The sequence below is a fragment of the Trematomus bernacchii genome, unplaced genomic scaffold (assembly GCF_902827165.1).
Source record: "Trematomus bernacchii unplaced genomic scaffold, fTreBer1.1, whole genome shotgun sequence".
Lineage (NCBI taxonomy): Eukaryota > Metazoa > Chordata > Actinopteri > Perciformes > Nototheniidae > Trematomus > Trematomus bernacchii.
Genome location: NW_022987803.1, coordinates 5,521,797 through 5,541,537, shown reverse-complemented (window position 1 = coordinate 5,541,537; position 19,741 = coordinate 5,521,797). Strand labels below are relative to the sequence as shown.

The 19,741-nt window shown below is 45.8% G+C and overlaps 2 protein-coding genes across 2 annotated transcripts; one reads left to right on the top strand and one right to left on the bottom strand.

Annotated features, from left to right (window-relative positions):
* Positions 1-15,770: 15,770 nt before the first annotated feature.
* LOC117498602 (protein ANTAGONIST OF LIKE HETEROCHROMATIN PROTEIN 1-like) lies at positions 15,771-17,664 on the top strand. Its single transcript, XM_034150797.1, has 2 exons — positions 15,771-16,021; positions 16,750-17,664. Exons 1-2 carry the CDS (start codon positions 15,771-15,773, stop codon positions 17,654-17,656), a joined length of 1,158 nt encoding a protein of 385 aa, XP_034006688.1. The 3' UTR covers positions 17,657-17,664.
* Positions 17,665-18,051: 387 nt separating this feature from the next.
* Positions 18,052-18,671, bottom strand: LOC117498601 (spermidine/spermine N(1)-acetyltransferase-like protein 1; the record flags this gene model as incomplete). Its single annotated transcript, XM_034150796.1, has 1 exon — positions 18,052-18,671. A coding segment is annotated over one exon (606 nt), but the record flags the coding sequence as incomplete, so codon positions are not given.
* Between the last annotated feature and the right edge of the window lie 1,070 nt (positions 18,672-19,741).

Below are 19,741 nucleotides of genomic sequence, written 5' to 3'. Positions count from 1 at the left end.
ATCGTTCCAGGGCAGGCTAACCGAGGCTAACCAATGAGCACCTGCATGTGTGCATGAGAATGGCCCTGACACCATCAGCCCAGATTTAAACTCCTGGCAGGACAAGCTCAAGCTCAATTCTCGCACTGAATTAAAAAAAAAGTGAGTGAGGGACTGCAATATAAGAGGGAAAGAAAGAGAAACTTTAAAACTGTTCAATTGTTATGATGTGTAAAGACTGATATTGTTCTATAATCGTCTGAAACTGTTAAGTCATGATGAGTAACGGTTAACAAAGAAAAAGGGAAACTCAAGCTGCTGCTACACTTTATTTTATTTATCTAAAATTAAGCACTTTTAAGATGCACATATTTTCAAAAGCTATTTCATTTATTTTCTCTATTTTTAAATGCAGCCAGAGAGGAACATTACACATATCCACAGTATTTACTGTATATTAGATTAGAATCTTTAATGACCACACAGCCAGGCTGGTGGAATTTGTGTTCAGTGCAGATTATTACAGCTTGTTCCATACAATTCAACATACATTAAACAGACAATAAAAAGTACAACACACAGCACAGGGCAAATACATACATCATGACATATATACATAAAGTTCAAGGTGTGGTGGATTGTGATTGTTCATTGGGGTTATTTAGAGTCCATTTAGTGTCCGTATTGCAAAGGGGAAGAAGCTGTTTTTGAAGCGGGTGGTTTCGGTGGACAGTGACCTGTAGCGTCTCCCTGAGGGCAGAAGTTGGAAGACATGGTGAGCTGGGTGGGAGGGGTCAGAAATGATTTTCTTTGCCCTTGTGACAGTTCGTTGGTGGTGAAGTGATTCGAGTGATGGAAGGGGACTGCAGGTGATTTTTGATGCTTTATTGATGATACGTTGAAGTTTATTCCGGGAGTGGGTGTCTGAACTGCTGTACCAGACTGTGATGAATGATGTGAGGATGCTTTGTATGATGGCTGTGTAGAACTGGATTAAAAGATGTTTCCTCACTCTGTATTTCTTGAGCTGCCGCAAAAAGAATAGCCTTTGGTTGGCTTTTTTGTAGATGTGGTCTGTGTTGGTCTTCCATTTGAGGTTATTGCTTATGTGAGTGCCAAGAAATTTGAGTGAGTCTGTGGTGGAAATGAGTTTGCCGGAGATAGATAGAGGTGATTTGGGCTGTGGCTTTCGCCTGAAGTCAATGATTATTTCTTGGGTTTTTGCTGTGTTAAGTAGGAGGTTGTTTTCTGAGCACCAGGTGACTGCTTGATGGATCTGAGTGAGGTATTGTGTTTCATTATTATTTGAGATGAGTCCTGTTATTGTTGTGTCATCTGCATATTTATATATGTTGACTGTGGGGTGCTGAGATGTGAGTTGGTTTGTGTAGAGTGAGAATAACCAGGGGGATAGGACACAGCCTTGTGGAGCTCCTGTACTGAGGTGCAGAGGGAGAGATGTGGAGTTGTTTATTTTGACCTGTTGTTGTCTGTTCCAGAGGAAGCTGTGGATCCAGTGACAGATGCAGGGGTCAGTGTTCATGTCCATTAGTTTATTGAAGAGTTTTTCCGGGTTGATGGTGTTGAAAGCGGAGCTGAAGTCCAGGAACAAGATGCGGGCGTAGGTGTTGGGGGATTCCAGGTGTTGTAGAGTGTGATGGATTTACAGGTTGACAGCGTCATCCACGGATCTGTTGGTTCTGTAAGCAAATTGATGGGTCCATGAGGGGGGAGGTGCTGGTTTTTAGGTGCCTGAGAATGATGCGCTCAAATGTTTTCATCGCCACAGATGTGAGGGCTATGGGTCTGTAGTCATTGAGGCAGAATATTTTATTAGACTTGGGTACAGGGATGATAGTGGATTCCTTAAAACAGTGAGGAACTGAACACTGGCAGAGGGAGGAGTTGAAGATGTTGGTGAAAACAGAGGCCAGTTCTGCAGCACAGTGATGGAGTGCCGCAGGGCTGATGTTGTCTGGGCCTGCCGCCTTGTTTCTCTTCAGTCTCCTGAACATGCACCTCACCTCTGCCTCTTTGATGAGGAATGGTGGGGGAGGGGGGGAGATGGGGGTGATAGTGGAGAAACTGGAGAAAGATCAAACCTGCTGTAGAAGGCGTTCAGTTTGTCCGGAAGCTGATGGTCATTTTCAGGTGTGGGGGGGGGGCTTTGTTTTGTAGTTGGTGAGGACCTGAAGTTTTTTCCAAACTGTCCTAGTGTTATTGTTTGAAATGTCCTGTTCTATTTTTGAAGCATAATTGAATTTGGCTTTTCTTATTCCAAATCTAAGTTTGTATTTTGTAGCCATATAGTCCTCTTTATTTCCGGATTTGTAAGCATCATTTTTGTCCTTTCTTAATTGTTGAATTTCTTTGGTGACAAAATTGGACGTATGACGTCACTGTGTCGGTGTAGGCATGGAGGTCCCCAGCTGCGTGGAAAACTTCCCAATCAGTGCATGCGAAGCATCCACGCAACTTTTCAATGGCTTCTGTGGACCAGGACCTGGAGGATTTTATTGGTGTTTCCGAGGATTTCAATTTTTGTTTGTACTTCGGGATAAGCAGCAGCATTGCGTGGTCCGACTTGCCGAGCGGAGCTCCCGCAGAGGCACGGTAAGCCTCCTTGAGTGGAGTATAGCAGTGGTCGAGTGTGTTGTTTCCTCTGCTGGGGCAGGTAACTTGCTGGTGGTAGTTGGGAAGTTCCGTGGACAGATTGGTGTGGTTAAAGTCGCCTAACCCAATTATTGCTGCGTCTGGATGTGAGTTTTCCACGGAGGAGATGTGACTGGCTAGTTCGCTCATGGTGGTGTTAGCGTTAGCCTCAGGTGGAATGTAAACACCGATTATGATTATCGATGCAAACTCTCTGGGAAGGTAGGTGGGTCTGCATTTGACAGTTAGATGCTCCAGAAGTGGGGAACATTTATGGCAGTGACCACCAACTGGCGGCCCGCGGGCCACATCCGGCCCGCCAGACATTCTCATCCGGCCCGCACGACGGGGGTGACTGTGGCGTTGGCGGAGTGGTTAGTGCGTTCGCCCCCACTCATTTATTTTGTTTACAACGTCTCGTGAGTAATGTGCAGTACCGGAGTCCAACAGAGAGGCAGCAGCTGCCGGACAGTAGACTGCGTACTGCGAAACCTTCCCTGCCTTGAAGAAGTGATCCTTCGTTGTGAAGAGTCTGCTTGATGCCCCCCCCCCCGGTCAACAACTTCAAAATTCTGGGCTATGGCCCGCGAAAGTGTCTATTGGATACATTTTGGCCCTTGGACAAATGTAGTTGGTGATCCCTGATGTATGGCTTAGCGAGGTGGAGTTTGTGCACCAGCGATGGTTGACCATAATGCATATTCCACCACCTTTAGATTTGTGTGTTAGTTCCACTGACCTTATCACATTTCAAATAATTGTAATTGTCATACAAGGTAAGCAGAGGAAGCCAGCATGAAGAGTACCAGTTCTTTGAAACTTTAGAAGCTAAAGGAAATTTCCACCAAGCAAATTACATCTTTCTGTTTCATTCCTTGACTTATGTACAACTCGCGTATGTACAACTTTCTGGAATTTCTGATATTTGATGGATGTTCATATAGTTCACCAGTCGTCCCAGACACTCATTGTTCTCCTTGTTGTTAAGCCCTCACTTTCTTATTTAACTACTTACAATGGGTAGCATAGAAGGCCAGAGTGGCTCCAGTTACATGAACTGATGTGTTTATGAATGAGCTTCTTGTATGTGTGGGTGAGTGAGTAAACCACATTAGGCCAAGGACCTGTCTTCAAGATGTCTCTGATCTACAGAAGAGGGTGTGAAAAAGATTTAACTTAACCCTCTGGCAGTGGATCTTAAAGTGTTTAATGACATTTAATGTTTGTTTGTACATTAGTATTGGTATGTCATAAATCAGTGTACACAACACTATGGCTCTTAGGTGCTGTTTAGGCGGCTGTGGCACAGTGGATAGAGTGCTGGACTTTGAATCAGGGGATAGCAAGTTCGAGTCCCACTGCAGTCAGCATGTCGTTGTGTCTCTGGGCAAGACACTTCACCCCAAATTGCTCCTGTGGGGATTGTCCACAGTACTGAATGTATGTAAGCCGCTTTGGATAAAAGCGTCTAACAAATGACATGTAATGTAATGTAATATAATGTTTACACGGGAACGAAACGGGTTGTATCCGCTACTTTTCTCTTTCGTATAGCCCGTTTGTTCACACAAGGCCGTAACGGAACCGCGGAAACGGACCCCTAAAACGATAACGGGTCGCAAGGTGGATAGATCTGCGGACGGAATGCTCTGGGGCAGGGGTTCCCAACCTTTTTTCCCAAGAGCCCCCCCAAATGACTCCTGTTGGAAGTTGCGCCCCCCCCCCACACACACACAAGGCGCAACAGCGGTAATTAAAGTTTAAAAGTCTCAGAAATGCTACAACTACTGTCACAAACTGGATGAATGTGAAGTATTTTGTTAAAGGAGGATGAAAGCGTAATTGAGGAGCACTTTGGAGTGACTTTGATGGTTATTGGACTCAGGATTAATTAATTTGGATTCCCGCTGTATGGAGAAATTAAAGGACGGCGCAAGTGGAAACAATTCACAAAGAGATTAAACTGTTTAAAACACATGCTCAAAGTAAGCCGGATTTTGCCGATGTGTTTATGTGGATTCAAAAGTCGTAAATGGAGGAGACCGATCTGATCGGAGCAACTGTGACAAATAATCTGAAACCGGCATGGACAATGACTATGTTTTAAAAATGCGTTTATCCAGAAAAGCCTGGTTTGGACACTTTACGGGCAGAAGAAACATTTCTATTAAAGAAAGAATTATACATTTCTGTCTTTTTATGCCTATAATAGCTACTAACTTGAATTTTTATTCAAATTAATTAATCAATTATTTTTTATATTTGATTGTAATGTAGAGACAAGGCTTTTAGTGACAATCATGTATTGCGTTACAATTATATGTAAAATGTTTTATTAAAAATAAATAAATTAAAAATAAGTCTAAATATGATATTTGGCCTCAAATCATCTGAGGCCTGGCGCCCCCCCTGCGATCTTTGGTGGTCTCGTGTGAAGGGACACGTTTATTGAGCCGTATCCCCGTGAACGGAATACTTTTTTGATATCGAATTCGGTTCGTTTGCGGTTCCCGTGTAAATGGGGTCTTAGATGTTTATAAGAATAATCTAAGTAGTAAAAGTAGCATACAAACATATCAAAAACTAACGATACATGAAAATATAAAGTAAAAAATAAATACAAATAATTTTAAGTAAATAAAACCTAAGGTACAACTCAGGTGATATAGTATAAAGCAGTGGTTCTCAACTGGTGGGTCACGTCCCAAAAGTGGGTCGCGGACCCGTTTCGAGTGGGTCGCAGATGTGTGAGTGAAGAAAAAGAAAAAAGTCTTCTTTTCTTTTTTGGGAAAAAAGTCAAACTTTTATTTTGAAGGGCCGATTTTCTAACGCTGTGCATGCAGTAGGCGTTGGACTGGAAGTACCGGAGACCATAAACGGTTTTGAAAACTTCTGTCACGTAGTGATCATCTTCTCAATAAACATCTTTGCTGATGTTTTTTCGAGTCTTCTGGCCAATCAGAATCAAGATTGTTGCCGGAAGTCCCCACGGAGAATAACTTTGCGGTAGAACTACTCTTTATACATCCATGGGTACAATTTCAGATAAAAATGAACACATAGAGAGGCCCTCCCCTTCCGGGGACCTCCATGGGACCTTATTTCGGAAAAAGTATGTATTGAAGTCAATTTGTGCCACAAATTACACATATGATGTTTGTTAATCTTAAAAAATAATTTCCATGTCAAAAAAGTCACAGTTTGTTGTAAAACTGTTGAAATATAAGACTATGAAAAATATGCAACTAGAAAGACTACAAATCCCAGAATCCCGGTCCCGCATGCTGGCTCTTACGGAACCGACTAACTCCCATTTTGTGTATACAGCTCTAAACATGCCCAGACTTGTAGTGATTTTCGCCTCTTTTAATACTTTTCGCCTCATTCTGAAAGAAAGAAGTGAAATGTGCGAACGTGACGGCCGTCTTGGTGTGTGGTGCGAGACGGGAGATGTAGTTCATTGAGCGGTTTCACACAAAAAAAAGTGTTACTTCACAGTTTTACGACACATTTATATTTTTTTGACTTGCAAAATTATCTTTTCAATTGACAAACATCATATGTGACCTGCTCCATCGAAATCAGTCACATTGACCCGAAGACACATTTTGAGTTGTATACACTGTTGGAAAGAGGAGATTCCTAGCTCTCTAATGATATCAGGATTGTTGTTGTACTCCAAATATTAAGCGAAATATGTCACATTATATAATGACTGTCACCGGGTCATAATTTTGAGAAAAAGGCCTTCAAAGTTTCCTCTTCTCTGGAGTCCATCGATCTGATTGATTATTCGCGGAGCAAATGATCAAAATACTAAGGAGGGAAACTATTTTCGTTTGGATTACTGGTCTGGGGGAAGCTCGCGAGTGTGTGTGTATGTATGTGTGTGTGTGTTTGTGTATTTTTGCGTTCTATTTCGTATATGGCTTCGCCCTCTAAGGCTATCGCTATTGGGTAATCCCCCTGCGCACCCGCGCAGCACTGAAACACTTGTAGTCCACGCCCGCCCGCAAGGTGGGCCCCACCCTCGGGCTCCCTTCCGGTATAAATAGGAAGGAGGCCCGACAATCTGCTCCCTCTTTTTCTTCAGCACCCCGTTACTGAAGCACAAGAGACACTTAGCGATATAACCGAGAACATGAGCAACAATTGCGTGAGAGATTGTCCCTCATGTGGATCCGGCTATATTATGAGCTACGATCAGCACACTGTATGCGAATCCTGCCTGGGGTCAGAGCACGCGTACGCGGCTCTCAGCCAGCAGGTCGCATGCACGCACTGTGCCCGTCTCCCCTCGGACGATTGGCCCGTCCAGGTTTTCGAGCCCGTGGACGGCAGCCTCGTGTCCCTGGAGCCGAGTGCCGGGCAGGAGTCGGACGACTCCTACCCCGTCTCCCTCCACGGTTCACCGTATGGTTCTCCCCTCCCTCCTCTCCCCCGGATGGGGGAGACAGAGTCGGAGCAGGGTGCCGACTTGGCGGCCAAGCACGCGGTCCCCTTCTCCGTCACCACGGCGCTGCCGGCGATAGGTGGCATCTTGGGGGAACTGCCAGGGATCATTTGCAGGGCGGCCGCCTGCAGAGGTCTCCCCGTTCCCCTAGCTCAGGAGAGATGTGCTCCGGACGATATGGCCGGAGTTTTTTCGCGGGTGCAGACGGTCAGGAGTGATCCGATCTGGCCACGCTTCCCCGCCATCAGGAGGTACCAGGAGGGGGCGGCGGCGAACCCAAGGACCCTGAAGGCTCCGGTGGCCACATTTGTTCCCCTCACCAAGGTGGAGGGATTTACAGATGCTGGTGCCGGGCCTGACGGCGTTTTTTGGGGTGAGGCAGGCCAACATGATCGCCGGACGGCGCCCTACGTTGGCCTCCCCCAGGGACCAGTATGTCGCCCGCCAGGCCGACCGGGTGCACCAGTGTGCCTTTCAGGCGTCGGCGGCGGCGAACAACATCGCGCTGCTCTCTAACTCGGTGGTGACGCTGGTGGAGCGGTCCACCACCTTGGCCGCTGATGAAGCGGAGGAGATCGCCAAGGCGGCCAGCACGCTGTCTCCCAGGCAAGGATCACCGCGTGGGTGACGCAGATCCAGCGCCACCTCTGGCTGCAGCAGGCGTCTGTTACAGAGACGGCCAGGAAGGTGTTACTGGACGCTCCAATCAGCCCGGACGGGCTGTTCGGACCCCAGTTCCACGCCATGGTGGAGTCCATGAAGGCGGCTGCAGAACAGTCGGACGACATCCGCCAGCACGTCAGCTGGCTCCAGCCTGCTGGGCGGCCACAGCGGCACCAACGCTCGCAGCAGGCGCAGCAGCCGCAGCGTCCAACCCGGCCACAGCGGCAGGCGGAGAGGCATTCTCAGCAACTGCAGCCGCGGCGTCAGTGCCCGTCGGCGGCGGCAGGGGCTCCGCCCCGCGTCTCCGCTCCCCCGCCACCCCAGAGACGAAGGGGTCTCTCGGCGGTGAGTCAACAGGGAGTGAGGCACTCCCGCTCTGTGTCTGCTCCACGAGAGCCTCCAAGGAAGCAGAGCCGCCTTTGACGTGTTGGGGGGGATTGTGAGAAAAATAAAATGGGTTATCAGTATCAAGTGTTTCTCACATATCCTCCACTCTGTGTAAACCAGCTGTCTATAACCTATCGGTTAGTAGCCAGCAGGGTTCGTTGCAAAAACCTGCACTTTTTAATCTATCGGTTAATAAACTGCAGAGTTCGCTAACTAAGCCAGCTGCCACCAATCTGTTGATTAGTAGACAGCAGGGCTCGCTGCAGAAGCCTGCTGGTTTTAACCTATCGGTTAATAAACCGCAGAGCTCGCGGCATTCCTCTGTCCGAGATACGTCTCCTACACACGGTCATAATAAACCCATGAGCGCCGTTATAACGCCTCATGTGGTCAACACTGCATACATCTCCATTCATCCCCTGAGCGTGTACACGCCTCATGATGAGAGCCAAAGTGAAATGCAGCGTGTGGAGGCTCCGTCACAGCCCTTTCGCTCCAGGCCCACCTTGGGTTGCCTCACAGGCAGCGGCGGCGAGGGCTCTGACGTGGCTCGTCGCCATGACGACCACAACACATCTCGAGCATGTGCGCCCGCTCTCAGAGTATTTCTCAGAGTGGCAGCGCGTGTGTCTGATGGACAGATGGATGAGCAGGCTGATCAGCAGAGGGTACACCCTGCAGTTCAATGGGATACAGGAAACACTCCTGTCATCCCAGGAACAGTGTCTTGCGCTCCAGGCAGAGCTGCGGGAACTCCTGTTGAAAGAGGCTATTTCCAGGGTTCCTCAAGGGGAAGAAAATCAGGGGTATTACTCCCGCTGTTTTCTTGTCCCGAAAAAGACAGGGGGAATGAGACCCATCCTCGATCTGTCAGTTTTCAACAAGGTCATAATGAAAAGGCCTTTTCACATGCTGACGATCAGACAGGTGCTGGAGTGTGTTCACAGGGAGACTGGTTCACATCGATAGACCTGAAGGATGCATACTTCCACGTAGCCATCATCCCAAAACACAGGAAATACCTGCGTTTCTCATTCCAGGGAATATCGTACCAGTACAACCGTCTGCCGTTCGGATATTCCCTGGCTCCTCGCACTTTTTCGAAGTGTGTAGAGACGGCGCTGCAGCCGCTACACAGAGGAGGGATGAGAGTGCTGTTTTACCTGGACGACCTGCTATTGCTGGCTCGCTCCAGAGAGGAAGTTGCTTTACAGACGGTACAGCTCGTATCACATCTGTCAAAGCTGGGTTTCATAATAAACTGGAAGAAGAGCTGCCCTCTTCCCTCCCAGAGTATTATTTACCTGGGTGTGGAATTGAACTCAGCCCGCATGAGAGCGCGACTCTCACAGCAGAGAGTGGAGGCACTGACAGCTCTTCTCCGACGCGTCACACCTCGCAGCGTGGTGACAGCCCTCTCCGTGATGCAGCTGCTTGGCATGATGGCAGCTGGTCACGTGGTGATTCCCCTGGGTCTCCTTCACATGAGGAGACTCCAGAGGTGGTTTATTCGCCTGCACATCGACCCCGTGCGACAGAAGAGGCGCATGGTGGCCATCCCTCCTTCCGTGGGTTCAAACTTAACCTATTGGAAAAGTCCCCACGTCCTGTCAGCGGGTGTGCCCCTGGGCAGAGTTACGTCACACATCTCGGTGTTCACAGACGCATCTCTCTCAGGGTGGGGAGGAACGTGTATGTCACAGGCAGTGGGGGGACAGTGGCCGGCTCACATGTCCCTCCACATAAACGTGCTGGAATGGCTCTCCGTACGGAGAGTAATCCAGTATTTTGCCCCGTTGCTGCGGAATCAACATGTGTTGATTCGCACAGACAACAAAGCCGCGGCAGCCTACATCAATCGCCAGGGCGGAGTACGCTCAGCGCAGCTTCTGAACACAGCCAGGCCGCTGTTGATCTGGGCGCGCGCACACTTGCTCTCCATCAGAGCAATGTATGTTCCTGGCGAACTGAACAAAGGGGCAGACCTCATGTCTAGAGGAGGTCCTCGCCAGGGGGACTGGAGCCTCCATCCCGAGCTGGTCTCCCAGGTATGGAGCCGGTTCGGGAGAGCAGAGGTGGATCTGTTCGCCGCACGCGGGAACGCGCAATGCGCCCTCTGGTTCTCCCTGAAAGCGCAGGACCACCCCCCCCTGGGGGTGGACGCGTTCGCACATCGACCATGGCCCAGGGGACTGTTGTACGCTTTCCCACCAGTCCCGCTGATCCCTTGGTTCCTGGACCGAGTGCAGGAGGAGCGACTGTCAGTGATCCTAATTGCCCCGGAGCGCACGAGCGCTTCCTGGTTTCCATGCCTACAGCGTACGCTGTCAGGCAGACCGTGGGAAATTCCGTGGCGCGGGGACGCTCTCTCGCAGGTGGAGGGAGCGATCAACAGTCACCCTGTGATAGGCCAGCACTTATGGGCATGGCCCCTGAACGGGAACACTTAGAGGGGCTGGGCCTCAGGGAGCCAGGGCCGCGTCTACCAGAGCGTCCTACACAGCCAAGTGGACAGCTTTCCAGCGTTGGTGTGTAGAAAAAAGCCTGTATTCCCTCTTATGAGAGGGACGTCCCCCTTTTTCCCCTGACACATTTCGTACGGAATGTCTTGTCAGAGTGAGTGATGTTGGGGACCCAGCTGTGCGCTCTCCTGCCTGTCTGCACGCAGAGAGCTGCTATTCCCCCTCCTTTCTGTCACTGGGCAAAGTGTGACCTTCGTCTCTACTTTCTCACAGCGGCAGGTATGTATTATTCCCAGCCTTCGTCCCCTCATGGTAAATATTAATGTTATGCTATATTCCAGGGACTGTGATGCGCTATTCGCATGGCGCAATAGGCATGGGTTATTATCTGAGCAGGTGTGTCTGTGCTTCTTGTACCGAGGCGACCCAGTGGGGCGCAGACTACATCTTGCTTCGCCCTTAACCCAATAGCGATAGCCTTAGAGGGCGAAGCCATATACGAAATAGAACTGAAGTTACCTACTGTAACTCCAGCTTCTATGAGTATTGGCGTAGCCCTCTAAGTTCTGGGCCCCACTGGCTCCACGAATAGCTGAAGAAAAGTTGTTTTGTGTGGGAGCAGATTGTCGGGCCTCCTTCCTATTTATACCGGAAGGGAGCCCGAGGGTGGGGCCCACCTTTTAATTTAATTTCAATCTTTATTTCGAACAGATTATAAAACAAATAAAAAATAACAAATGTGAAAAAACAGAATACCGTATTGTTAAGATACAGTATTTATCCACATTCACGATAATATTTATATATTCAACAAAAAAAGTCTTCATATTAATAATAATAATTAAAAAGAAAAAAAAAATCATATGTGTCCGAAAGGGAGTAGGAGGAAGCAAATGCTTATTAATTCCCACCCCTTACTTGATCAATGATTGTCCTTTAAGTCATTATGCAAGTTATTCCTACTTACATTTATACATACATATACAATAATTTCTCATCTTCAATCACCTCTCTTCATTCTCATAGTTTTCCAAAAAAGTGTTTCTGTACATCCTTTTAAACTGAATTATGCTTGTGCTTTGTTTTAACTCCTGCTCCAAACCATTCCATAAAATCACCCCACAGATTGTTATACTCATACTTCTCAGAGTTGTTCTGACCTTGAGTTGTTTAAAATGTAGATTTCCTCTCAAATGATACCGACCCTCTCTGTCTATGAACAATGTTTTTAATTTCCTAGGAAGTAGATTATGTCTTGCTCTGTACATGATTTGTGCCGTTTTAAATTTAACCAGATCAGTGAACTTCAATATGTGTGACTTCAAAAATAATACATTAGTGTGTTCAAGATATCCAACATTATTGATAACTCTTATAGCCCTTTTTTGTAATGTGCATAACGGCTGTAGGTTGGTTTTGTACGTGTTTCCCCAAATCTCCACACAGTAAATCAGATATGGCAATATCAGTGTGTTATATAGAGTATACAATGAGTTGTAGTCCAGAATGTGTCTGGCTTTTCCCAATATTGCGATAGTCTTAGCCAGTTTTGCTTTTACATGAGTGATATGAGGTTTCCAGCTGATTTTGTAGTCTAAAACCACACCAAGGAACTTAATTTCATATACTCTTTCTATGTTTATGTTATCTAGTATTAATTGCACCTTTGGATTTGTTTTATGTTTTCCAAATAACATAATCTTTGTTTTGCTTATATTTAATGATAATTTGTTTGTGTCAAACCAATGTTTTACTTTAATCATTTCTGCTGTTATCACTTCCATTAGCTCTTTCAAATTGTCACCGGAACAAAAAATATTAGTGTCATCTGCAAATAAAATAAATTTCAATATATTTGATACTCTGCAAATGTCGTTGATGTATATTATGAACAGCTTTGGACTCAACACGGACCCCTGAGGTACTCCACAAGTTATGTTCATGTATTCTGATTTATGTTCACCAATTTCAACAAATTGTTGTCTGTTGCTTAAATAATCTCTCACCCAGTCTAATCCTACCCCTCTGATGCCATACCGTTCCAGTTTTGTCAGTAAAATATTGTGATCTATGGTGTCAAATGCTTTTTGTAAGTCTATAAATATTCCCACTGCTTGTTTTTTATTGTCCATGCAGTTTGCTACTTCCTCACTTAATTCCATTAGTGCCATAGATGTTGATCTATCTTTCCTGAATCCATATTGACTGTCGTCCAAAAGCTGATGTGTTTCCATGAAATTGTCAAGTCTTTTTGTAAAAAGCTTTTCAAGGATCTTGGAAAACTGAGAGAGCAATGAAACAGGTCTGTAATTTGTGTAATGGTGTTTATCCCCAGTTTTATATAATGGTATAACTTTTGCTATTTTCATTTTATTTGGGAATTTACCAGATTGAAAAGACAAGTTAAAGAGATGAGTCAATGGTTCTGCAATTTCTTCAATAATGTCTTACTATAATCATATCAATATTATTCCAATCGGTCGAGGATTTGCTTTTACATTTTCTCACAGTATCTATGATTTCTTTTTCTTCGACTGGTGTGAGGAAGAAAGAGCTATTATTTTCATTCCAGAGGTCCGTATCTTCCCCTTTAGTTGTTTCTACGGTTTTAATTTTTTCTGCCAGATCTGGCCCCACATTTACAAAGAATTCATTAAAACCATTAACCACATCATCTGTATTATTAATAACATTATTTTTGTCCACAAAAAACTCAGGGTAACCTGAACTTTTTGCTCCATTTCTAATGACACTATTTAACACTTTCCATAAACCTTTCATATTATTCTTATTATTCTCTAATATTTTATTATAGTATTCTTTTTTACATATCCGTAGAATATGGGTTAATTTATTCTTATATCTTTTATATTTATTTTCTGCTTCTGAAGTTCTATATTGTATGTATTTTTCTTTTTGCAGGCATTTTTTAGGCCATTAGTGATCCATGCACTGTGAGTTTGTTTGTGTCTCTCTCTGCATTGTTTCACAGGACAGTTTTTGTCATAAAGTGATTTAAAAATGTTTAGAAATTCATCATAGGCCTTGTCAATATCGTCTCTCTCATATACTACCCTCCAATTCTGATTTAGTAAGTCATTTTTAAATGCAATTATGTTATCTTCAGTTCTCAATCTTTTGTATTTGAAATGGCTGGCGACTTTAGGTTTCTTAGAACTGCAGTGATAGACAATAAAAACAGGTAAATGATCACTGATGTCACTATATAATAGTCCGCCTACTGTATTGTTTTCCATAATGTTTGTGAATATCTTGTCTATTAATGTAGCAGAATGAGAAGTGATTCTACTAGGTCTGGTAATTTTAGGATACAAACCCATACTGTACAATGTATTGATGAAGTGTTCTGTCATTTTATGCTTATTTGGATTCAACAGGTCAATATTGTAATCCCCACAGATAAACATAATTTTTTGTAATGATTTAGTAAACATGTTTTCTACCCTATCTGTAAATGTGTCAATACAGGTTCCAGGAGCTCTGTATATACAACTCACAATAACATTTTTAGACTTTTCCATACAAATTTCTACTGTAACACATTCAAACAAATCGTCAACAGCTGTTGTCATGCTCTCCGCCACCTTATAGTTCATTCCTTTATCCACATAGATTGCCACACCCCCTCCACTCTTATTCCTTCTGTTTGTATAATTCAGTTCGTAGCCATCCATCTCAAAGTCCACACCTTTCTCAGCACTGATCCAGGTCTCTGATATTGCTATGATGTTGAATGGGTTCTTAAACTGACTTAGATATTCTTTAATGTTGAGGAAGTTGGCATGTAGGCTTCTGCTATTGAAGTGGATAATTGATATGTTCTCTTCTGATTGACACGTTACATTGAATTGCTCTTCTGTGAAATAGTTGCAGCTGTTGTTGATATTGTTCAGTAAGTTGTTTTCCGGAACAATGTCATTTTCCGTGTCCTGTGCTTTATGCTCTGTATATGCAAACGTTTCTAGTCTTGATGGAGATATGTGTATATTAACTGGAATTGTCATGGTAGTGTTTTTTTTTCGTTACCTTGTCTGATTTGCTTCATTGGTATTTTTCCAGTTCCTCCAGGTCCCTGATGATTAACACTTTGGCTTGTTCTGGTGATCCGTTAAGCTTGATGAAGATTCTGCAGTTTGCAGTCCATGTTGATTGTATTTTTTGCTGTTTTCTCAGGAATCGCGCCTTTCTGGCGATCTCAGCATTTCTTTTAGTGAGGTGTTCATTCATACATACATCCGAGCCCTTAAGCCGTCTTCCCTGTTTCAGAAGTTCAGTTTTCTGTTTTCTGTTAGCAAACCTTATTATAATTGCCGGTTTATCAGTTTTATTTCTCCGTGGTAGCGGGTGACAGGCCTCGATGTTGTCGCTGTCAATCTCTATTCCCTTGGAGTTGAGGAAGGCCGTCACCTGTAGCTCCACAGATGTAGCATCCTCCTCGCTTGTGTCCCCTCCGGTCATCCTCGTCGCCGCCCGGGCGTATGACCGGGGTTTCGTCTCCAGTCCAGTGATTATGATGTTGTTAATTCGGGTGTATTGTTCCAGCTCATCCACCCGATTTTCCAGCGAGAATATCCTCTTTTCTTTTTCGGAGTTTTCTAGCCTCAAGGCTTTAACTTCCTCCACCAGGCTCATAATTGCTATCTGTTGCTGTCTTACAACAGATACCTCCTCCGTCAACATGTCTAACGATCGTTTAATGTCGTCAACCTCCTCAGCATGCGGAGGAATTTTTTTTGGTGGCATTGCGTTTTTGTTTAGGATTATTATATACGGAGAGAACGAGGAAATGTTAGTTTCTCTCTGTCTCTCAGACCTCCTCACAGCAGGCGTGGACTACAAGTGTTTCAGTGCTGCGCGGGTGCGCAGGGGGATTACCCAATAGCGATAGCCTTAGAGGGCTACGCCAATACTCATAGAAGCTGGAGTTACGGGCCGTCTCCACGGCAGCGTTAAAAAAATCTTGGAGGTGGGCGTATCTGAAGCTTGGGGATTTTTTTGCGATCAACCAATCACATGAATCTCCCGCCCCCGAATCTCCCGCCCCCGATATACAAAGCAAAAAAGCCCGGTTCTTCTCCACTATTGCCAAAATGGATGCCGGTTTTGTAGTAAGGGTAGAACGTGTAGTAGCAAGGGTGAATTTAGTGTATGCAATGTCTCGCAGGAGGCCTAGAGTGCATCGCTTTTGGGTACATCCAATACTCCGAAAACGTCAGCAACGGGGGGAATACCACTGTCTGGTCCAAGAGCTCCGTCTGGATGACCACCTGTTCCACCAGTATTTTCGGATGAGCAAAAACGTGTTCGACGAGTTGCTCGGAAAAGTGGGTCCACTGATCACAAAGGTGGACACCAATATGCATGTGTCTATCGGACCCGCCGAGCGACTCGCCATCTGCCTACGGTACGTTGTGTGTATTTGTACTTCTTTCATCTGACTCTGTATAGAAAGAGAGAATGCATGCCATGGATGAATGATGACTGAAGTCTGTGATTTAGTTCAGATGGATGACATTAATTAAGATAGCTAGGTAAACACAGTATTGCTCCTCTGTGTACATGGCGTGTGTGTGTGTCTGTGGTCTGTGTGTGGGGGGGGATCTGTGTGTGTATGTGGTCTGTGTGGGGGGGATCTGTGTGTGTCTGTGATCTGTGTGTGTCTGTGGTGTGTGTGTGTGGGGGGGATCTGTGTGTGTATGTGATCTGTGTGTGTCTGTGTGGGGGGGGATCTGTGTGTGTCTGTGATCTGTGTGTGTCTGTGTGGGGGGGATCTGTGTGTGTATGTGATCTGTGTGTGTCTGTGATCTGTGTGTGTCGGTGATCTGTGTGTGTCTGTGATCTGTGTGTGTCTGTGTGGGGGGGGATCTGTGTGTGTCTGTGATCTGTGTGTGTCTGTGATCTGTGTGTGTCTGTGTGGGGGGGGATCTGTGTGTGTCTGTGATCTGTGTGTGTCCGTGTGGGGGGGATCTGTGTGTGTCTGTGATCTGTGGTGTGTGTGTGTGGGGGGGATCTGTGTGTGTATGTGATCTGTGTGTGTCTGTGTCCTGTGTGTGTGGGGGGGATATGTGTGTGTGTATATGTGTGTGGGGTCTGACATATATTTTTTTAATCATGTGTATATTTTTTTCTCAGGTACCTGGCAACTGGTGATTCATACAGGACCATAGCATTCAGCTATCGGGTCGGGCATGCAACAGTGGCTGTCATCGTCAAGGAGGTTGCGGGTGCCATCTGGACCGCCCTGGTTGAGGAGACCATGCCAGTACCACAGCCGGAGGACTGGAGAGCCATCGCTGCTGAGTTTCATGAGATCTGGAACTTTCCGAATTGCGTTGGTGCCATTGATGGGAAGCACGTGGTGATCCAGGCTCCGGCAAATTCTGGGTCCCTCTACTTCAACTACAAGTCCACCCACTCCTTGGTACTGCTGGCTGTCGTGGATGCCCGGTACCTCTTCAGGGTAGTGGATGTTGGAGGATTTGGAAGGAGCAGCGACAGTGGGAGCCTGCGGAATTCTGCATTTGGAGAGAGCCTCAGAGATGGCAGTCTGCAGCTACCACCTGACACCGTCATCCCAGGAGCAGAGCAGCTGGGCCTTCTTCCCCATGTGTTTGTAGGAGATGAGGCTTTTCCGCTGCTGGACAACCTGCTGCGTCCATTCCCTGGACGTCACCTCACCCGTGAAAGGAGGATGTTCAACTACTGCCTCAGCAGGGCCAGGTTGGTGGTTGAATGTGCGTTTGGCATCCTCTCATCCCAGTGGAGAATGTTCAGGCGTGTCATCACCACCAGCCCGGAGGTAACAGAGTTGTGTGTGAAGGCCACCTGTGTGTTGCACAACTTCCTCCGCAGGAAGACGATAGGAAGGCGATCACGCACACCTCTTGTCGAGTCCACGGATGAAGATACTCCAACCCTGTGTGATGCACCGAGGATGGGCTCCAACAATGCCACACGCAGATCCATCCAACTGCGGGAGACCTTCAGCTCCTATTTTAATGAGGAGGGTGTACTGCCATGGCAGCAGTATGTGGTGTAGGGTCACCATTGTCTCCAAACCAAAAGCTCTTTTAAGAGCTACCCATATTTTCTTTAAAAAGCAAATATTCCAAATGAGCCATTTTAAAATCAAACATTCCTAATAAACATGTTTCTTGAATTGATATTATGATATGACTAACAACCTTTTTCCTTCAGTCCTGTTTTTAGTGATAAACCACTCATAATTACAACAGGTTTTCACTTGAACAATTACAGAAGACCGCACATTATATATCGACATACATGAAGCTTCTGGTATGTTGCAACTGACAAACCACATGAACAAGTCAAGACACAGTATAGCCATAACATACTTTAAATAACTTTTATTTATGTAATGTTGTGAGTGAAGTGTGTGATGAGTGTAAAAAAGTGTAATGTGGATCAGTATCAGTATTTAATAGTATTTACTCCTCCTCCTGGTCTGCCTCTAAAACTACCTTGTATAATGCAAATCTGACTCGCAGCCTCTTTGCTCTCGACATCAGTCTCATGGTGGGCAAGAGACTTCTGAAAAATAACATGTCCTCATCCTCCTCCACCACCAATGGCATGGCCAGAATTGGAGCGACGGCAGACAGCAAATTCTGTTCGAAGGAGGACATCTCCTTTGCCCTTTTCCTCCGGAACGAACCCCTTGCATCCTGTCCTGTCTGTCCTGCCTCTGCTGGCTGACTGGCATCTGGCTGACTGGCATCTGGCTGACTGGCACCTGGCTGACTGACACCTGGCTGACTGACACCTGGCTGACTGCCACCTGGCTGACTGCCACCTGGCTGGCTTTCCTGGCTCTCGTCTAGGGTGGATGGAGGCAGGGTTTTCCGGGGGACATTGCTGGACGTCTCGCGGTCAATCATGAATGGGTTTAAAAAACTCATGATTGCCGCGAAACGCCAGGGCTTGTATCCCCCTGAAGACCCTGCACCGCTTCTTTTAGCCTCCTTCTCCTGCTGCTTCTCCTTCCTGTACCTATCCCTCAGTGTCTTCCACTTCTTTTTGCACACTTCCTCTAATAAAATGAAATGAAAGACGCTTCCTCCTCAGCTTCAAAAGTTGAACATTGTTCAACTTTGGATCTTGAAAATCCTGAGAATCTCCGCTCGCCTGCCCACAATGCATTTCGGCGAAAGCGAAAAAAAGTGACGTCACCCCATTCAAAGTGAATGGGCAGAAGCGTTTCAAGATTTATTAACGCTGCCGTGGAGACGGCCCGTTACAGTAGGTAACTTCAGTTTGTGTGTATTGTGTTTGTTTTCCGGGGAAAACACTCACAAGAAATACCGGCTGTTGTGACGTTAAGTCACTCCGTTCTCTGCTTGTAATTATGCCGTTACAAACTTCAAAGTTGTATTTATTATCTGAATTTGCCGAAACAAGTTTAATATTCTGAAAGCCAAGACTTTGTTTATTTGAAATCAGATGAAAACAAACTGTATCGGACCCTGCCGTGTTATCTATGATTACTATACGCTTACATTCATAATTTCAGCCGGAGGGAGGCACTAAGGAAGAGCAGAGTGGCGAGTGAGAGGTGCCTGTCATCTTCCCTTTACAAGCTTTAAAAATGTATTTATCGTGTGATTTTGGAAATAAAAGTGTCATATTCTGAAAGCCAAGACTTTGTTTATTTAAAATCAAACAAAACACCCGAACCCCGATGTTACGTGCCGTAGTGTTTGTGTGTGTCTCTCTCTCTCTCTCTCCCTCTGGTTGTCCCCAGGTGCAGCCTCTCCCCAGGTGCTCCCAATCCCCAATCAGGGCCTCCATATAGGACCTGAGGAAGGCTGCAGTCGCTCTCTCCTTCTCCTCTGGTAGCATGGTGTCTCTGTCTCTGTGTGAGACCTGTGTTTTGTTCATCATTAGGAGATGTGCTCCAGTGTATATTTGTGTTCTAGTTTATTTTAGTTTACTTTGCAAGTTGGCTGGTGAGCCCTTTTTCTTTTTGTCCATTAAAAGACCATCTTGTGGCTTCACAGATCAGTTTCCTCTCCTTTTTCTCTCGTCCGGTCATTTTATATTTTGTTACTTCCCTTTGGTTCCCCTAGCCCAGTAGGGAACGTAACACCCGAAAAACTATTTTTTT

What these genes read in the sequence shown, in the direction of transcription:
- LOC117498602 (XM_034150797.1), top strand. Translation starts at nt 15,771, where the DNA reads ATGTCTCGCAGGAGGCCTAGAGTGCATCGCTTTTGGGTACATCCAATA. An exon ending in CGACTCGCCATCTGCCTACG is followed by an intron (nt 16,022 to 16,749) that starts GTACGTTGTGTG and finishes TTTTTTTCTCAG; the next exon opens with GTACCTGGCAACTGGTGATT.